Genomic DNA, 16,703 nt, shown 5'->3' on the forward strand with positions numbered 1-16,703 from the left:
TGTAAAAGTGGCTTCTCATATGTGTGTGATACCAAAGCTACTAAAGTCATTGAGTTATATATATCTTCATGGAAATAAAGTATAATATTAAGAAACGAGTGTTTAACAAATTTTCAGAACACCAAGGGTATTAGGGAGAATAAATGCATGTATGTATATGTTGAAAAGTTTGGCTGGGTGCACTTAGCACACGTTTAAAATCTCTGCAATTTGTGAAATGAGTGTTTACTTTCTACTTTATACATTTTATGTTTTAGTTGGTTATTTCTTGCATGATCAGAAAATACAGTAAAATAAGGATATATTTCTTTTGAAAAATGAAGGTGTTAGGAGGAAGATAAACACATCCCTATTTTAGAAACTATAATGATGTTACAGTTCTGGAATATGTAGAGTGGTGGCTAGTGAAATAGACTTGGATACAAATAAAAATTCTAGAATAAGGCATAGAAATCAAAGATAGTTCTTAAAAGAATGAAGGGATTCTGTACTTTTTATGGTCTTTGTGATTGGTCATGATTGTAGTCTTGTTTGCATTGGCACCATTTTGTTTTGATTAGATTTAATCTTCATTTGGATGATGGAGTTAGTTTGGTACATTTCTTTTTGTTAAACTGTTCTCTTTAGTTAAACTAAAAACCTATTGCCAGCATTTCTTTGGGAAGTTGTACACATCTGTTTGACTTCAGTTGATGTGCCATATGATGAATCTGCAGTTGAAATTACTAAAACAAGGCAAAAAGTTATTCTTGGTGCAAATGTGGATACTTATGTCCTAATTTGCTCTTTTTTAGATAAAGTAACTCTTAGAGCATTGCTATTGCCCATGATTACCTTACCATTTCTGAATTTCACCAAATATCCAGGTATATAACTGATATATTCACATTCATCTGAATATATGGTAGTGCCTTCACACAGCCATACTATGGTCAGACAGAGTAAATAATGGAATAGGACAGAACCTTTTAAATAAGAAACCAGGGGCACCTGGGTGGCGCAGTCGGTTAAGCGTCCGACTTCAGCCAGGTCACGATCTCGCGGTCCGGGAGTTCGAGCCCCGCGTCAGGCTCTGGGCTGATGGCTCAGAGCCTGGAGCCTGTTTCCGATACTGTGTCTCCCTCTCTCTCTGCCCCTCCCCCATTCATGCTCTGTCTCTCTCTGTCCCAAAAATAAATAAACATTGAAAAAAAATAAAAAAAAAAAATAAATAAGAAACCAAATGAGCTATATATGCTGAAACCTGAGGTACCGTCATTATAATTCCCTGATGGTGTTTAGCCTTCAGTGATACGGAATTCTACCTAGGAAATGCCTGTGGTGATGAAGGGAGGTAGGTATGAAGAGAGTAGTTTTCTGGGGTTGAGGCGGATGTTGAGGATCCTTCCTGCTATATCAGAGTGTTCTACCCCAAGACAAGAATGACGTAATTTGTACCCAGTCTATGTTTGGCATCTTTTATTTTTGGTGAAAGGCACATAGTTTTTAGTCTAGAAATCTGAATTCACAGAAAAGCCCTACATATGGAAAGAACCCAGTATTTCTTCCCTGGTAAACAGTCAAGTGCTTTGTAAGTCATATAGAGTTGCCTTCGGATATTGGATAGTATTTTCTGTGGACTCCACATATTCATCTCTTTTTAAAACCTGCTTGATAATCAGCCAAACCTTGAACTGTGCTGATGGTAATTTTAGTTCAATTTCCTGATTAGTTATGGATCAGCCAAAGCAGACAAGAGAAAAGCAAATGCAGCTCATTTTCTCAGATATCAAGTCACATTCTCTTGGGGGGAACTCAATAGGTTTTTATTTTCAGAAAGTAGAGTAGTCCTTCAATGTAATTAGAATTTATTATGTGAATCCTTAAAAAAGAAAGCATTGAAGATAAGTAGGAAAAATACTCTACACTCGAGAAATTTCTGAAAATGATTTCCGGAGTCCTAAATTGAAAATAATAAGAGAAATGATGGCTGTGTCTGTTACCTTGATTGTAGTGATAGTTTTACGAATGTATGCATATGTCCAGATTCATCAAACTGTGCACTTTAAATATGTGTAGTTGTTTTGTATTATCAGTTATACCTCTCTAAAGTTGTTAAAAGTAATAAAACTGGTCAAATTTTATGAGATCAAATATTTTTATAATCAGAGTTGTAAACATTTGTATATGAAAGTCAATTATTTTGATTCAGTACAGTGGGATTTCAGAAGAAATATGCTGTTGTCTAAATATGTGTATATCCCTGCTATGCCACTTTTTTAAGCTCCGTTTTCAGTGACTTATTACCTCACACAACAAATACTGTCACCTCTCTCTTTCCTTCCTCCTGTTCCTTTCTGTCTATAATTTTCTTTGTGTTCCTTATCTTTATTTTGATCTTTATCTCTATTATATCTCTTTGTGCCTTACATTATTCTACTTGTTTTTTAAAGGATTAAAAATAGTTTATAAAATTTCCAAAATATGAAAGGAGAAGATAAGTAGTTGAAGGAAACAGAGAGAAAAGAAAAGCAGGAAATTAATAAAGATAAGAATAAGATTAACACTCAGAAATATATACTGCACAATTGATAGGGTGCCTAGCAGACTCAAAGTGATAAGAAAACATTTTAGTTCCAATTTTCAGAATGTTCAAAGGATAAAATCAAATAAGTTGTTTAGGAGATGCACAGCCATTTCTGATGCTGAGTCCAGAATGGAGTTTCTCTTCTGAATTCACAAGGACAACTTCTTTAATAATGTCTTTATAGCTTATTTTTATAATTATAATATTATGTAACTATAATTTATGAGCAACAGATTTCATAGAACTTTAAAAATAATAATGAACTCAATTTACTAAATATAATTCTGTCTCAGCCAAAATCAGTAAAGTCTGAGCAGCAGCTTAATCCAAGGATAAATTTAGAGTTGCTAGTGTTGCAAGTTTTTAGTATCTCATATTTTCACTAAGAATTGTATAACCCAACTCAGTAATTCAGAAGTGAGATGTGGGAAGGAGTTGTGGGTTTTGTTTTAAAATGAGCACTATTAGAACATGCTTCAATAATAATTGAAATGATTGAGTTCAGTGGGAGAGGCTGATGATCAGGAGAAAAGGGGACTCACAAAGCAATGAAGTCCTGGAGAATTAGAAAGAATGTGGGTTTCAGAGTTTGGGAGCAGGGGAGATTGAAGGATAGGCGTTTGTAACTTTACTATGACAGGAGGCGTTGGATGTAGGTCCAGAGAAACTTTAGATTTGTTGGTGGGAAGATAAAGCTTTTTTTTAAAAAAAAATTTTTTTTTAAAATCTTTATTTATTTTTGAGAGAGAGACAGAGTGTGAGCAGGGGAGGGGCAGAGAGAGAGGGAGACACAGAATCCGAAGCAGGCTCCAGGCCCCGAGCTGTCAGCATAGAGCCTGACACGGGGCTTGAACTCATGAACCGTGAGATCATGACCTGAGCTTAAGTCGGATGGTCAACCGACTCAGCCACCCAGGCGCCCCAGGAGCTTTGATGTATAAATTTGAAAAAAAGATATGACATTGGTGTCTTGGAGAATAAGAAAGCAAACTCATGAAGGGTAAGGCAATGTCAAGTTCCCATTTGAAGTTTCTGATCCTGAATTTTGAAGTGAAACCAAGTCATCCTTAGACAATTTTCTCTGGCAGTGATTTGTTTATTAGCATCCAGGCAACTAAAGTCAGGGCTGGGATTTTGAAACAGATTATTGCAAATAAAATATTTTTGTGAGAATGATTTTAATAATGGCTACCACATCTAAACTGATAAGAAGAAAAGTAAAGGTTAGAGAAAACTGACACAGGGTGAAAAATTAATGGGTTCAATGGATCACAAGCCTTTTTTTTTTTTTTTTTTTTGAGTGGGAGAGAGAGAGATTGAAGGAGGGAGAAAGGGAGAGAGTGAGTAAGTGCAGGAGCGTGAGTTGGAGAGGGATAGAAGGAGAGGGAAAGAGAATCATTAGCAGGCCTCATGTCCAGCACAGAAGCTGATGCTGGGCTTGATCCCCCGACCATGAAATCATGATCCGAGCCAAAATCAAGAGTAGGCTACTTTACTGACTGAGCCACGCAGATGACCCTGGATCACAAGTGTTAATAAGGTTGAAAGAGTGGTGTGGTGGGAGTTGTAGAACAACTGAACTAGAAAAACAAAAGGTGGTGGTCAGAGAACAAATGAGATATTGATGTTAGAGTCCAGCGGAACTACAGATTCTGATAAAGACAAAGGTGTGACCTTGTGGAGTGCTTTGTGAAGATGCCAGAAGATCAATGGAGACAGGGTTTTCGAGGAAATCAAGTTCACAGTTGTGGATATTTAAAGAGCCTATTTGATGTTAGCACAATGAATGAGAAAAAGAAGCACATCCAGATATATTATTGTGAAATTTTAGAGCACTAAAGATCTGGAGCATATCTTCAAAGATTAGAAAGGAAAAAACAAGCTCCGCAAAGCAGATTAATCAAGAAAGCATTTTAACTTTTCATTAAAATCCTTGGATGTTAGAGAACAGTGGAAAATTGTCCCTAACATCAGAAGGAAATGATTTTCCAATAAAAATTTTGTGTCTCGCTAAACTGGTAGTTAGCAATATATGCTGAGTAAACACATGCTCTCAGCGTCACAAGTAGGGCTAAGCAAATGCAGATAGCAAATTTATGTAGCCTCAGGTAGGCCTTTGGAAAATGGGAAAGATAACTAATACACTGAAGATTTCAACATCCTTAAAGATTTTAACCTACTGGAAAGAGTGATTGGATTGAATAAGGTCAAGTATAAAAGTCATTTGCTTGTCTATTTTGATTATTTTCCTTTTAGGTATAATGAAAAATGTATAGTCATGTATGTGAATAAGTGTTGGGCCTTGAAAAAGGCTTTCTTCGTGCATTTGCCCAAAAGAAAACATATGTGATCTTGAGCTATCTTAACCAAAATATCTTCAGAACAAGGAAAGTAAGAGTCTTGCTCTATTTCATCTCAGTAGACTATGCCTTTGTTCATTTTTCATTCAGCAGATATATTAGATACAAAGATTGTCCTAGCTTTTCTGGAGCTTGTGGACTAATGGGAGAGACAAACAGAGAATCAATAATAGAATGCTTGATAAGCCTACAGAAGTACACTTTAGGTGCAATTGGAGCACAAAGGAATGAGGTTTCATAAGAGATTTTACTTGTAAAGATTCTTGAGGAATGAATAGGAGATTGTCAGGTGAAGGGCATTTTAGAAAGAAGAAAAGGTTGATAAAGCATGTGGTTTTTAGCGATTAGTAAATTTTCTTCTGTACCCAGAAGTACATATAGTAGGGGCTCTGTGATAGTCCTTTAATGAAGCCAGAAATTTAGAGACAAATGTAATGATCAAATCTAATGTACACAGTGATTCATCAATATAAAATGACTATTAATGTTAGAATTTCTTAGCAATATTATTAAGGGGCAATGGGAATATTATATGAGTCCAGATTGGAAAAAGTTTCTTGAAAAGTACATTTAGAGAAATGATCCATAATTTCTACTAATATTGAAGAAGTTGTATATTCGGAATATTATGCTAATACCTACTGAAATTGTTTATATTATTTCCTCCAACTTTTTTGTTTTAAAATGCATCCATTTACTTATCTGTCTCACATTTTAAAATGTCCAAATAGCATAAATTATATTGATGCTTTGTTTATGATATGAATACAAACATTATTTATATTGATGAATTTCAGATGTTCTGACATGAATAGAGAATGACGTGATACATTTTTGTGCCCTGTGTAGTTAAATATATTATTTTCTCCATTTGTATTAGAGTGGAATGGCAATTGACTGGGCTCCAGTTATCCAAATTTATTTCATTTGGAGGCTGAAATGGTTATTTCCACTGAGCTGCTATTACAAGATGCAAAGGAAAAGAGATAAAAAAAATAAATGGAATGTTCGTTTTGGCAGCTGTTTTAATTACGAATATTGTAAGGGTGTATTTTAAAATACAACTTTCTTCTTTCATGTCATATTATAAATAGAAAATTTTATTTCTCTTTTCCATGAAATGTATACTCTGGAAAATCTCCAGGGCAATATTAACCATCTTTGAGTACTAATACTGAGAAAATGCTTAATAATAAAAATAATGCCTTATAAATCTTTGACTCACAGACTCTTACTGATTTTTGGTAATCTGAAAAAAATCAACTTAAAAATTGTGTTTATATTTCTAAATCGCGAGCTCAATTGTAAAATTTTTCATTGCAAAAAGTTTTAGTTTTCTTTTTTTTTCCCTGCATGTGTTGATGAAAATAAGAAAATAATTGAAGCCAGCATCTTAAAGTTACAGAAAATATCACACCTATTTAAATGTTTATTATGGTTTTTACATTTCTGTTATTTGGTGACATTCCTGTACTATACTTGGTCACAGTAGAGTTCTGTCTTAGTCCATATGGGCTGTTATAACAAAATACCATAGACTGGGTGGCTTTTGTACAACAGTAATTTGTTTCTCATAGTTCTGGAGGCTGTGAAGTCTAAGATCAAGGTGCCAGTGGATTGGGTTCCTACTTCCTGGTTCACAGATGTCTGTGTTTTTGCTATGTCCTCGCATGGCAGAAGGGGCAAGGGGGCTTTCTGGAGTTTCTTTTATAAGGTCACTAATCCCATTCATGAGGGCTCCACCCTCATGACCTAATTACCCAAGGGACCCATTTGCAAGTACCATTGCTTTGGGCATTAGGATTTAACCTATGAATTCTGGAGGGGACACAAAATTTAGTCTACCATAAGTAGATATTGCTGGATGTCTGAAACTTTACTTATTATTGGGTTTTTCATTGAGTTTTAGATTTTTTACTTGTTTTACTCTGTGCTGTTTTTATCAGATAGTTTTAATTTTTTCAACTAATGTTTTTGAGCATCTTATTTTGCTTGGTCTAAATTTAAAATACAAAGGTAAATTGCATTTGTATAGGTCTCTTCCATACATTATATCTTTTATTTATTAAAAATTTTTTTTATGTTTATTTATTTTTGAGAAAGAGACAGAGTGTGAGCATGAGCATGGGAGGGTAGAGAGAGAGAGGGCAGGCTCTGGGCTCTGAGCTGTCAGCACAGAGCCCGACACGGGTCTCAAACCCACAAACGGTGAGATCATGACCTGAGCCAAAGCCGAATGCTTAACTGCTTGAGCCACCCAGGGTGCCCCTCTTCCATACCTTATTATTATTATTATTATTATTATTTTTTTTTAACATATTTCAAATTTTTTTTTTTTTCAACGTTTATTTTATTTTTGGGACAGAGAGAGACAGAGCATGAACGGGGGAGGGGCAGAGAGAGAGGGAGACACAGAATCGGAAACAGGCTCCAGGCTCCGAGCCATCAGCCCAGAGCCCGACGCGGGGCTCGAACTCACGGACTGCGAGATCGTGACCTGGCTGAAGTCGGACGCCCAACCGACTGCGCCACCCAGGCGCCCCTTCCATACCTTATTATATTTGATCTTCATACTAACCTGTTGAGCTATGTGTTATTTTCCCATTTGTGTATATGAAGAAACTGAAGATTGGATCATTTATTTGTACTAAAGTCACAGATTTAAAAATTTACTAGATTTTAAGTTTTTTGATCAGAGGATAAGACTTGAAAAACAGGATTTTCTTCCTAACGTGATGCCTTTAATTACTAAATATGCCACCATCTGTGACTTGGACCATGGTTATAATGTCCTAACTGTAAGTCTATTTTTGCTCCTTTCTGATTCATTTTCTACTTGGCAGCTCTTGTAATAAAAACAAAGAAACAAGTAATCACAAATTAAATCATGCCACTTTCCAGCTTGAAATCCTTTGTGTTTATAGTAATATCAAACTCTTTACCAGTCTTTATAGTTCTCCCTGTATGTTCTGGCCACAACCTAACATCCAGCCTCATCTAAGGACACTCTCTTCCTCACTCTGGTCTTCTCTCAGTTTCTGGTACCTGTCTGACATTTTCTGCCTTGAGGTCTTCGAGCTTGTGAAATCCCTCTGCCTGAACTGGTCTTCCCATCCTTAGAGTCTGGATTTTATGTATAGAATGATTAGGGATGTGGGATCTAAACTCAAACTGATAGTTGAAATCCCAGCTCTCCTTCCAATTTGTCTGAATGATTTTGGAAAAATTTCAAAGCTTGTTTTTTCATCTACAAAATGGGAATAAAAACATACAATTATAGTATGTAAGAATCAAATGAAATAATACCTAAAGAGCATGTAGCAATTTCCTGGTATACTCTAAGTACCAGGTAAATTTTAGGTGCTATTGCTGTTTTCATCATTATTACATTTAGTACTACCACTGATGTCACTCAGTGTGGCTTTCTATGACCATGGTATCTCAAGAAAGGGCAACCATTTGTCTTTATTATGGCACCCTTTTTATTTGCACCATAGTTCTTTCTTGTGATTATTTGTTATTTACTTATTTACTTATTTTCTGTCCTTACCACTAGAATTAGAACCAGGAGCAGTATGTGTTGTTCCTTATTGTCTTTTCAGCACTTAAGCGTTTTTCAATGGATGAATAGATATAGTATTACCTTGAATCTCCTTGAGCTTATCAATCAAAGATAGTCTTGCACTGTCGTCCTCAATAATTCAAATCCTGATAAAAGGAGAAGGGAAATGTTAGACTTGCCCACACATCATTTCGTCAGATTGGGGATTTTGTTGTGTGCCAGGGTAGGAAAAGGATTTCTAATTGTAGGCAGCAGAGATCAGACACTTTACCTCTTTGGGGAAGAGTTCTGGGTACTGCTGCCTTTCTTAGCACAACACCCCCCTGCTTTCCTTAATATAAAACACCCATGCCCAGCGTAAGCTATGAATGTGGACTGAGCCCGGCACTTCCTAGGAGGCATTAGGACAGGTGCTAATTGGATTTATCTTGCACAGTCAACCATCAACCAGCCCCTGGTCAGCTGAACTGTTGGGATACTGCTAAGAATCCTGTCCATGTTTTCCCCAGTGATAAATTCTGATAAATTTTCACACTAACTTTGGGGGACAGACTTGCCTGGTCATTCCTGAATATGCCTTGCTTCCAGCTTTTCTTGCCCATACCTTTAGGGACAATTTAACAGAAACTGGTGTGATAATCTTGTTATAGCACAGCATACAAACTGCTCATTCAGCTGCAGCCATAATAGCTTCCTCAGGGTTCCTGAAAGCACATTGCTGCCTTGGGGCCTTTATGCTCACCATTCCCTGGTCTTGGAATGCTCTTCCCACAGACATCTCTGTGGTTTGCCCCTTCACTTCATTCAGGTACCTTGAAATATATATTTTTTATATCTTGGGCCAGTATATAATTCTTTCACATGTGTTATAATAATCCCAGTTGTTTATGTATATCTCTTTTAAGATACGTAAGTTGTGACATTTGTATTGGAAAATGATACTTGAATAACTTTCTTTCTGTAGTTTTATTTCATTTTCTATATAAGAAATTTTATTCCTTAGGTGCATTCAGGCTGCACCTCAGGTTTTTCTACGTGCTTGTGCAAGCCTCTTCAGAATCTTTCTAGAACCAGAATGAATTAAATTTCCTTTGAAATATTAGCAATGTACTGTTTATATAAAAAATTTATAACTGTATCTAAAGTGACATCAAATTCTATGCTTAGGAAAATATATTTTATATAAGCCACTTTTTTTCACATCTGCTATTTGAAAGTTACTGGGTTAGTAGGTTCTGTGTGAGTCTAATCGGGTTTATGATGGAATCTCTAGTTTACATATTCTTGGGGGAAATAATAGTGATAGTGATGATAGTAGGTAACATTTATTGAGTCCTTACTTTGTGGCAGGCACCATTTTATGAATTTTACTGAAGTGAGCCTATTAAGGCACTGTGTCTTTTCACTTTCAGAATCTCAGAATCTGGGAGTGGTAATAAAGATCTTGTTCAATATTATGAATCCTGGAGGGAGCTTTTCTCTAATACTATTGGCAGATATTCTTACAGGATCCCCATGGAGGTTTATAAGAAGGGCAGGGCTCTGAGCTCCTGAAGGAGGAGCTCACATAACCCAGAAGGAACGGAATCTGAAAGATGAGGACCATGAGCAGTGGTAGGAGGTGTGGGAACCACAGGAACAGGAGCTGGAGCTGGAGGTGTGGCTGATGGCCATCCTCTCTGAGGAAGCCCACAAGATGGTGTGAGAAGCTCACACGAAGTGGGTGGCATCAGAAAAAACTGCTGAAGCAAGTAGGGGGCAGGATCGACATGCTGCAGGTGGAGGTGACATCCTTGAAGACATCAGTCATCACGTCCACACCCAGCCTATCCCAAGCATGAGCTCCACCTGCAGCTGCTGAACCCTACTAAGCCTGGGCCCCACAAGGGCCAGGAATACCGGCAGCTCCCTCTGCCAGGCTGTGTGCCCCACTGTGAGACATGCCCTTTCCTTGGACGAAGAGGACAAGGAGATGGGTATGACCCTTTCTGCAGAATTCTATGCCTGGAGGGAATTACTTATCCTGGACAAGCCCTGTTCCTTCCTTGGAAGGGTGTACCCAGAGGATGTGGGCCCTTGCCTGGACTTTATAATGCAAAAGTTCTTGATGCTGTTGTAAGCTGGAGGACAGCGAATGCTCACCATCTAGCCTGTGGCTCTGCGGATGCTGCTGCAGTAAGAGTGGACACAGTAAAGTTTGGCAGTGCCTACTTATGTGCACACACCTGCCGGTACCATATCTTGCTCTGTCACTTTGAGAGCCCCACCTACATCTCACCATCTTCTTAGCCTGGATCACTGTAGTGTGCAACTTTGTCACCTTCATCTACCACGTCTAGCAAGATCTGTTGCAGAAGAATCTGAAGCGAATGTTTTGGGAGATCATAAAGCTGTAAAAGGAGATGCAGCTGGCCCAGTTCAGCTTCTTCCTCTGGGAAGCCTGGGGCGTTGGCCTGGAGCCAGATGTGAAACGTCTGCCTAGGAGGGACAAATGGCCAGGACCTGGAGGCAGCACTGAGCTGGTACCAAATATCTGTCCCAAGACAGATGAAAAGATAGACAGATCTGTACATGAGAAGATGACCTGTGTTTCTTCCCCATTGTGTTCTATACCAAACACCAGGGAGCTTGGATCCTTAAACACTTCCATTGGAGTGAGGTAGTTCCCTGTTTCCTGAGGCAGCTAATTCTATGAATATCTGTAATTATTACACAATACTTACTGTGCTCTCTGCCCTTTGCCGCTCCCTTGCTATTGTCTAATTCCTCTGCTATGTGATAGGCTCTCACATGCTTGGAAATAGTAACATATCACTTGCGGGGAAGTCCTGGCACTTTTGTGGCAACATCAGCCTGCATGGGGTATCCCTGAATTGGTAATGGTAAAAGCAGTGTTTACTCTTCCCCAATAACACCCATCTTTCCCGGTCTGCAGTGAACTCCTTAAGGGCAGAGGCTCTTGCTTTATCCAGGGTTTTATCCCCAGCATCTTGCATTGAGTTATATAAATGAATGAAAGAGTGAATAAATACCAGTCTGGGTTCAATATGTTGGGTCCCAAGCTTACCTTGGATAGGACCGTAGATTTAGAGAATTGTAATATTGTATGTTGTTATCATCATTCTTCCTTTTACCGCTTTACTCCCACGCCATCACAGTTGTGCTCTCTCCATTCTTAGAGCATTGAGCATTCAGTGACACTTGCAAAGAAAGGTAAAAGCTGTTTTATCTGACCATGGCCCTGTTATCTTTGATGGGGAGAAATGAAACCAACCGATTAGCACCATAGGCAGAAATCAGACTTCAGAATAAGACTAGGGTGAAAGTAGGGCAGAAGGACGCTCCAGAGGAAATGATATGGTAGCAGAGAACATCGGGGTGTTTGCCATGCACTATGGCAGGCATACACAGTGTATTTTATTCCTCATGTTGAATATATTGAAAGAGAGATGACTAGGAGAATGAGAGGAGATATATTTTTGGATTCTGGTGGAGGATGACAAATTGAAGTCCTAATAACCACGTTAAAGGTGTCATATATTCATAGAATTTGTCAAGGACCATGGGGAATATAACAAATATTTCATATGTCTACATGTCATGCTACCTTAGTAATATCTTAGTCTCCTTAAACAAGGAGATTGAATTCCTCCTTGTACTCCCAACATTTCTCTCCATGTGATTGTACATAATAGATGCTCAATAACTGGTGAATTAAACAGAATAGAGGAATTGGTTCTAGATCTCAAAAAGTGTATAATCTCTTGGGGAAATGGAATATAATCATCTGGAGAGTTAAATAGGAATAAGAAAAAGTATATGCCACAATCAAATTGGATTTATTCCAGGTATGCAATGTTGATTCAACCTTGAAAACCAATTGGTGTAATCCATGTAACTTTTTGTAATCCATTAATTTTAGTTAATAATTACAGTGTATTGTATTCATCATTAATCATAATCATACATAAGTATGTATCATAATAATGTAAGATATTAATAATTGAGGAAACTGGGTGAAGGGTGTGTGGGAACTCTATTATCTTCATAATTTTTCTGTAAATCTAAAACTGTTCTAAAATAAATGTTAATTAGGGGCGCCTGGGTGGCTCAGTCGGTTAAGCGTCTGACTTCGGCTCAGGTCATGATTTCCCGGTCTGTGAGTTTGGGCCCCGCATCGGGCTCTGTGCTAACAGCTCAGAGCCTGGAGTCTGCTTCAGGTTCTGTGTCTCCCTCTCTCTCAGACCCTCCCCCATTCATGCTCTGTCTCTCTCTGTCTCAAAAATAAATAAATAAAAAAAAATTAAAAAAATAAAATAAATGTTAATTAAAAAATGCATAGTTGTATGTGGTTAAGTGCATGGTGAACTGTAGACTAAGTGTATATATGAATTTAAAGAGGCACAATATTGTGAGGTGGTTAAGATTAATAGCTAATCTTTGGATTAATAGCTAGAGTTCTAATTCTTGCCTGTTACTATGTGGCTAGATGATCTTGCAGATTATTTAAACTCTTCTGTAAAATGGGGATAACAAGATTTCCCCCATAAGGGTGTTGAGTTTTGAATGCAGAGTGCTCAATGCAGTGCCTAACACATAGTAGGCTGCTGTGAGTGCTAGAGAAATAAAGATTTCTTGGGGTAGGTAGGATTGAAGCCAGGTCCTGAAGAATAGGTAGGATTTAGACAGGTGGGGAAAAAGAATATGCAGTATATCATGAATTCTAGCTCTGACGTTTAATATGCTTTGTGACCTGTCTCTGAAGTTCTCTGTGCCTAGTTTTCCTTTTTTTAAAAACGGGGTTGTTGTAATCACAGTGTTTGGTTCATAGTTGGTGCTCAACAAATAACAGTTGCTCTGATCATAGATGTAGTTACTGCCACCACTGTTATCACTGTCATCATTGTCAAATTAGGGTGGGGGATGGACAAGAATTTGACTGTTTTTGAGCTGAGGTTTCAGCGAATGGAGGCAAACAAGATTTACATTTAGGGAAGGGACTGATTACAAATATAAATAAAAGAAATATTAGAAAAGTAGAAAACTTTGATCATGATTACGGTGATTTAGCAGGCTACAATGTCCAGGATGTGGGACTTTCTGCATAATAAGTGTTATTTCACAACAATATTCTGAAACAAATTAATAAATACCAGATTATACTTTTGCAATGGCTTTTTTTTTACCTTGTAAACAAAGCTTTCTTATTTTCTTCCTTTTTTTGTTTTTTAAAGAAGGACCCTAATTTGGGTGTTGTTATTGAAACCTATAAGAAACATAGGGAAAAGGACCATACTCTACACCTTGTCACTGTGACCACATACCTTTGGACTTAAATGTTATGTGGTTGATGTAGAAAACTGCAATAAAGCAGTAGAAATCCTATCTATAACCCCCCCCCCCCCAATCTTTTCCTTTTTATTTGGGTATTCATTTCAGAGTTAGTGATAATCATGTAGTTTCAGCTAGTAATTATGTGTTAATAAGCATTTTTTCTCTCTTAGAACGATACCGCATTCAGAGTGAACAGTTTGAAGATCTTTGGCTCATAACAAATGAACTTATTATCCGCCTTCAAGAATATTTTGAAAAACAGGGAATCAAAGATTTTGCATGTTCTTTTTCTGGAAGTATGCCCCTTCAAGAATATTTTGAGTTGATTGATCATCATTTTGAGGTATGTATGATCATAACTCATATTGTCTATAATTTTTCAATATATGGAAGAGAAAGAGATGCTAGAGGAAAGAATTCTAGTATATATGCTAGTAGATTGAGTGCTTCAAGTAGTTATTTTATGTGGATGATAGGCTTTGTGTATCTGTTCCTGCCCTCTTGCCCATTTTGTGATCACTTGCAGACCTTAACAGAGTGCCTGCCCGGAGCTAAGCATGTGGTCTGGCTTCAGAACAAGCAGATTTAATTTTCCCACATGGAGACTTAACCTTTGACCCCAATAACCCAGTGTTAAAACTATTTGAGCTTATCGGCAGCCATTTGGCTAACTAATTCTAGCAGGCCATAAATGAGGTGTGATTATAAAGTAAAGTGATTTTTCCTTTTCCTTTTAACAAGCACACCAGAATTTCTGCATCTGAATGAGGGTTAACCACATAAAATATTCTTCAGTATCTGGCACAATGGGCACTTAGCAAATGCTGAATGATTAAATGTTTACACAAATGAGATCTGACAGTGACTTTGTAGCCAGAATATTTTTGCATTTCTTCTTTGGAAGTACCTTCAGAGCCTGCATTAGATTGTTTTGAGTATCATGATGGTATAAAATCTTCATCCTTTGAAGACTGATTTGATATTTGGAAATAGCCAAGAGTCATGTCTTGTGAATGAATTAGATAATGAAATTGTTTTAAAAATCTCATGTGTTAAAAAAAAAATCACCAGGTTCAAATACTTATGTGCCCATAAATAGGCACTGTAGGTGATTACAAAGAGGGGATTTCAAAAGTATTTTGAGCATTATTTATGGAAGCATTGGTTCCCTAGAGTAACTACATTTTAAGTAATCAATAGGTTTTTGCACTTCAGTTTATAAACTATGATGTGTGACTGTGTGTGTGATAGAGAGAAAGAATATGTCATGTAACTTGTCAGTCACATGAACATTCATTCTACTTAATGTTCAGTCCCTCAGACATTCTAAGAACACTGACTTTAACCTATAAAGACTTCTTTTAGTATAGTGTGAAAATGCAGGGAAAATTTTAGTGCGTAGAATCCAATTACAAATAACATTTGTCATTATCAAATAAATTGAGCTTACTTGGGTTCTCTTTCACCTATGCTGATAATATTTTATAGGACAGTGTGCTTTTGACCAAATCATGGCACCAAAACTAACCGTTTGGGGAATATATTTAGGTATTGTAAGGATTGAGATCCTTTGCAGTCCTCTAGGATTTATTTTATTTTATTTATTTATTAAAGATATATTTTAAAAATTCTTGCTTTACTGTGCAAAACTGGGATCTAGTGGTTTATGGAAGGGTCTATGAAAAGACCATATTAATTACATATTTGTAGTATTTAAAACAGAAAATATTAGATTCTGAATGGCTATAAGTTTGACACAGTTTCACCCCTTCTTTGCTGTCTAGTAAGCCCCTGGAGATTCCACATCAGGGGCATTTCCTTTCTGGGGAGGGATTTAGGGAACATGATGAACTACAGGCACTTCCATTTGTTATACAGTTTAAAAGGAGCATCATTATACTTCCTTTCTCTCTGGCCCTGCTCTCTGCTTTTTTAAAAATATATGATTTTAATCTTTGAATCAAGATAGTTTTTGGAATCCAAGTGTCCCTTAGTGTAAGCTCCATGAAGGCAGGAATTTTTTGTCTGTGTTATTCATTGCTATAATTTCTAGCACCTAGAACAGTGCTTGGCCTTGGGATCAATAATATTTGTTAATTCTGACATATGAAAACAATTCAATCACTGATGTTTGGTTATACATTCAGTGGAATGATAACTTGGCTGATGTGTCAGTATTGAAATTTCAGGTCTTTTATAATTTTTCTTGTGTTTCATGAATGTAATGAATAAAATATAGCTGGAAATTATACAATTAAAAGAGTGAATTATTGATAATTAAGCTAATCCTCTTTTTAAAAAATCCAGTTATTTAAAAAATTATCATTTAACTTTTGGTAATGAAAAGTTTTTTTCCCTTCAAGAGAATATTCTGTGATTTAGTTAGTTACTTAGTGCTTCTGAAATTGGAATTAAAAGACATTAATAAAATTTCAGGCTTTTTTTTTTTTTTTTAAATCACGTGTCTGGAGAATACATACACTTGCAAGGGAAGTTGGATATGAGAAATGTATGCTGTAAAAGCTTGATTTCTGAACACTTTGAAAATGCTGTTTATTTCAGGACTAGTTTTTGACTGTTTTGTAAAGTGGAATTAGCAGTTCACATAATATGATTTCATGGAGTGTTTATTGTACCCTATGGCCCTGATTAGCTTTCTTTTATTTGAATAATATTAAACTCAGGGGTTATAAGAAGAGTCACAGTAAAAAGAGTCTATTTCTGATTCTCCTCCTCCTGCTACTCAGTCTCTTTGGAAGAAACTTTTGGTGTTCAGTTTCTTGTTTATCTTTTTAGAACTATTCTATGCAGTCTCAACTATGTTAATGTACAGATTTCTTTTTTAAAAATTCATGAATGGTAACAAATTATAATACTATTC

At 36.7% G+C, this 16,703-nt stretch overlaps 1 protein-coding gene across 1 annotated transcript in view; it reads left to right on the top strand.

The window, feature by feature from the left end:
* Positions 1-16,703, top strand: part of BBS9 (Bardet-Biedl syndrome 9) — a 456,168-nt gene that overhangs the window by 231,492 nt on the left and 207,973 nt on the right. The window contains exon 18 of the mRNA XM_032592426.1: positions 13,993-14,165. Within this exon, the coding sequence (XP_032448317.1) occupies positions 13,993-14,165 (173 nt within the window). The remainder of the gene's footprint in view (positions 1-13,992; positions 14,166-16,703) is intronic.

Source organism: Lynx canadensis, chromosome A2 (genome assembly GCF_007474595.2).
Source record: "Lynx canadensis isolate LIC74 chromosome A2, mLynCan4.pri.v2, whole genome shotgun sequence".
NCBI lineage: Eukaryota > Metazoa > Chordata > Mammalia > Carnivora > Felidae > Lynx > Lynx canadensis.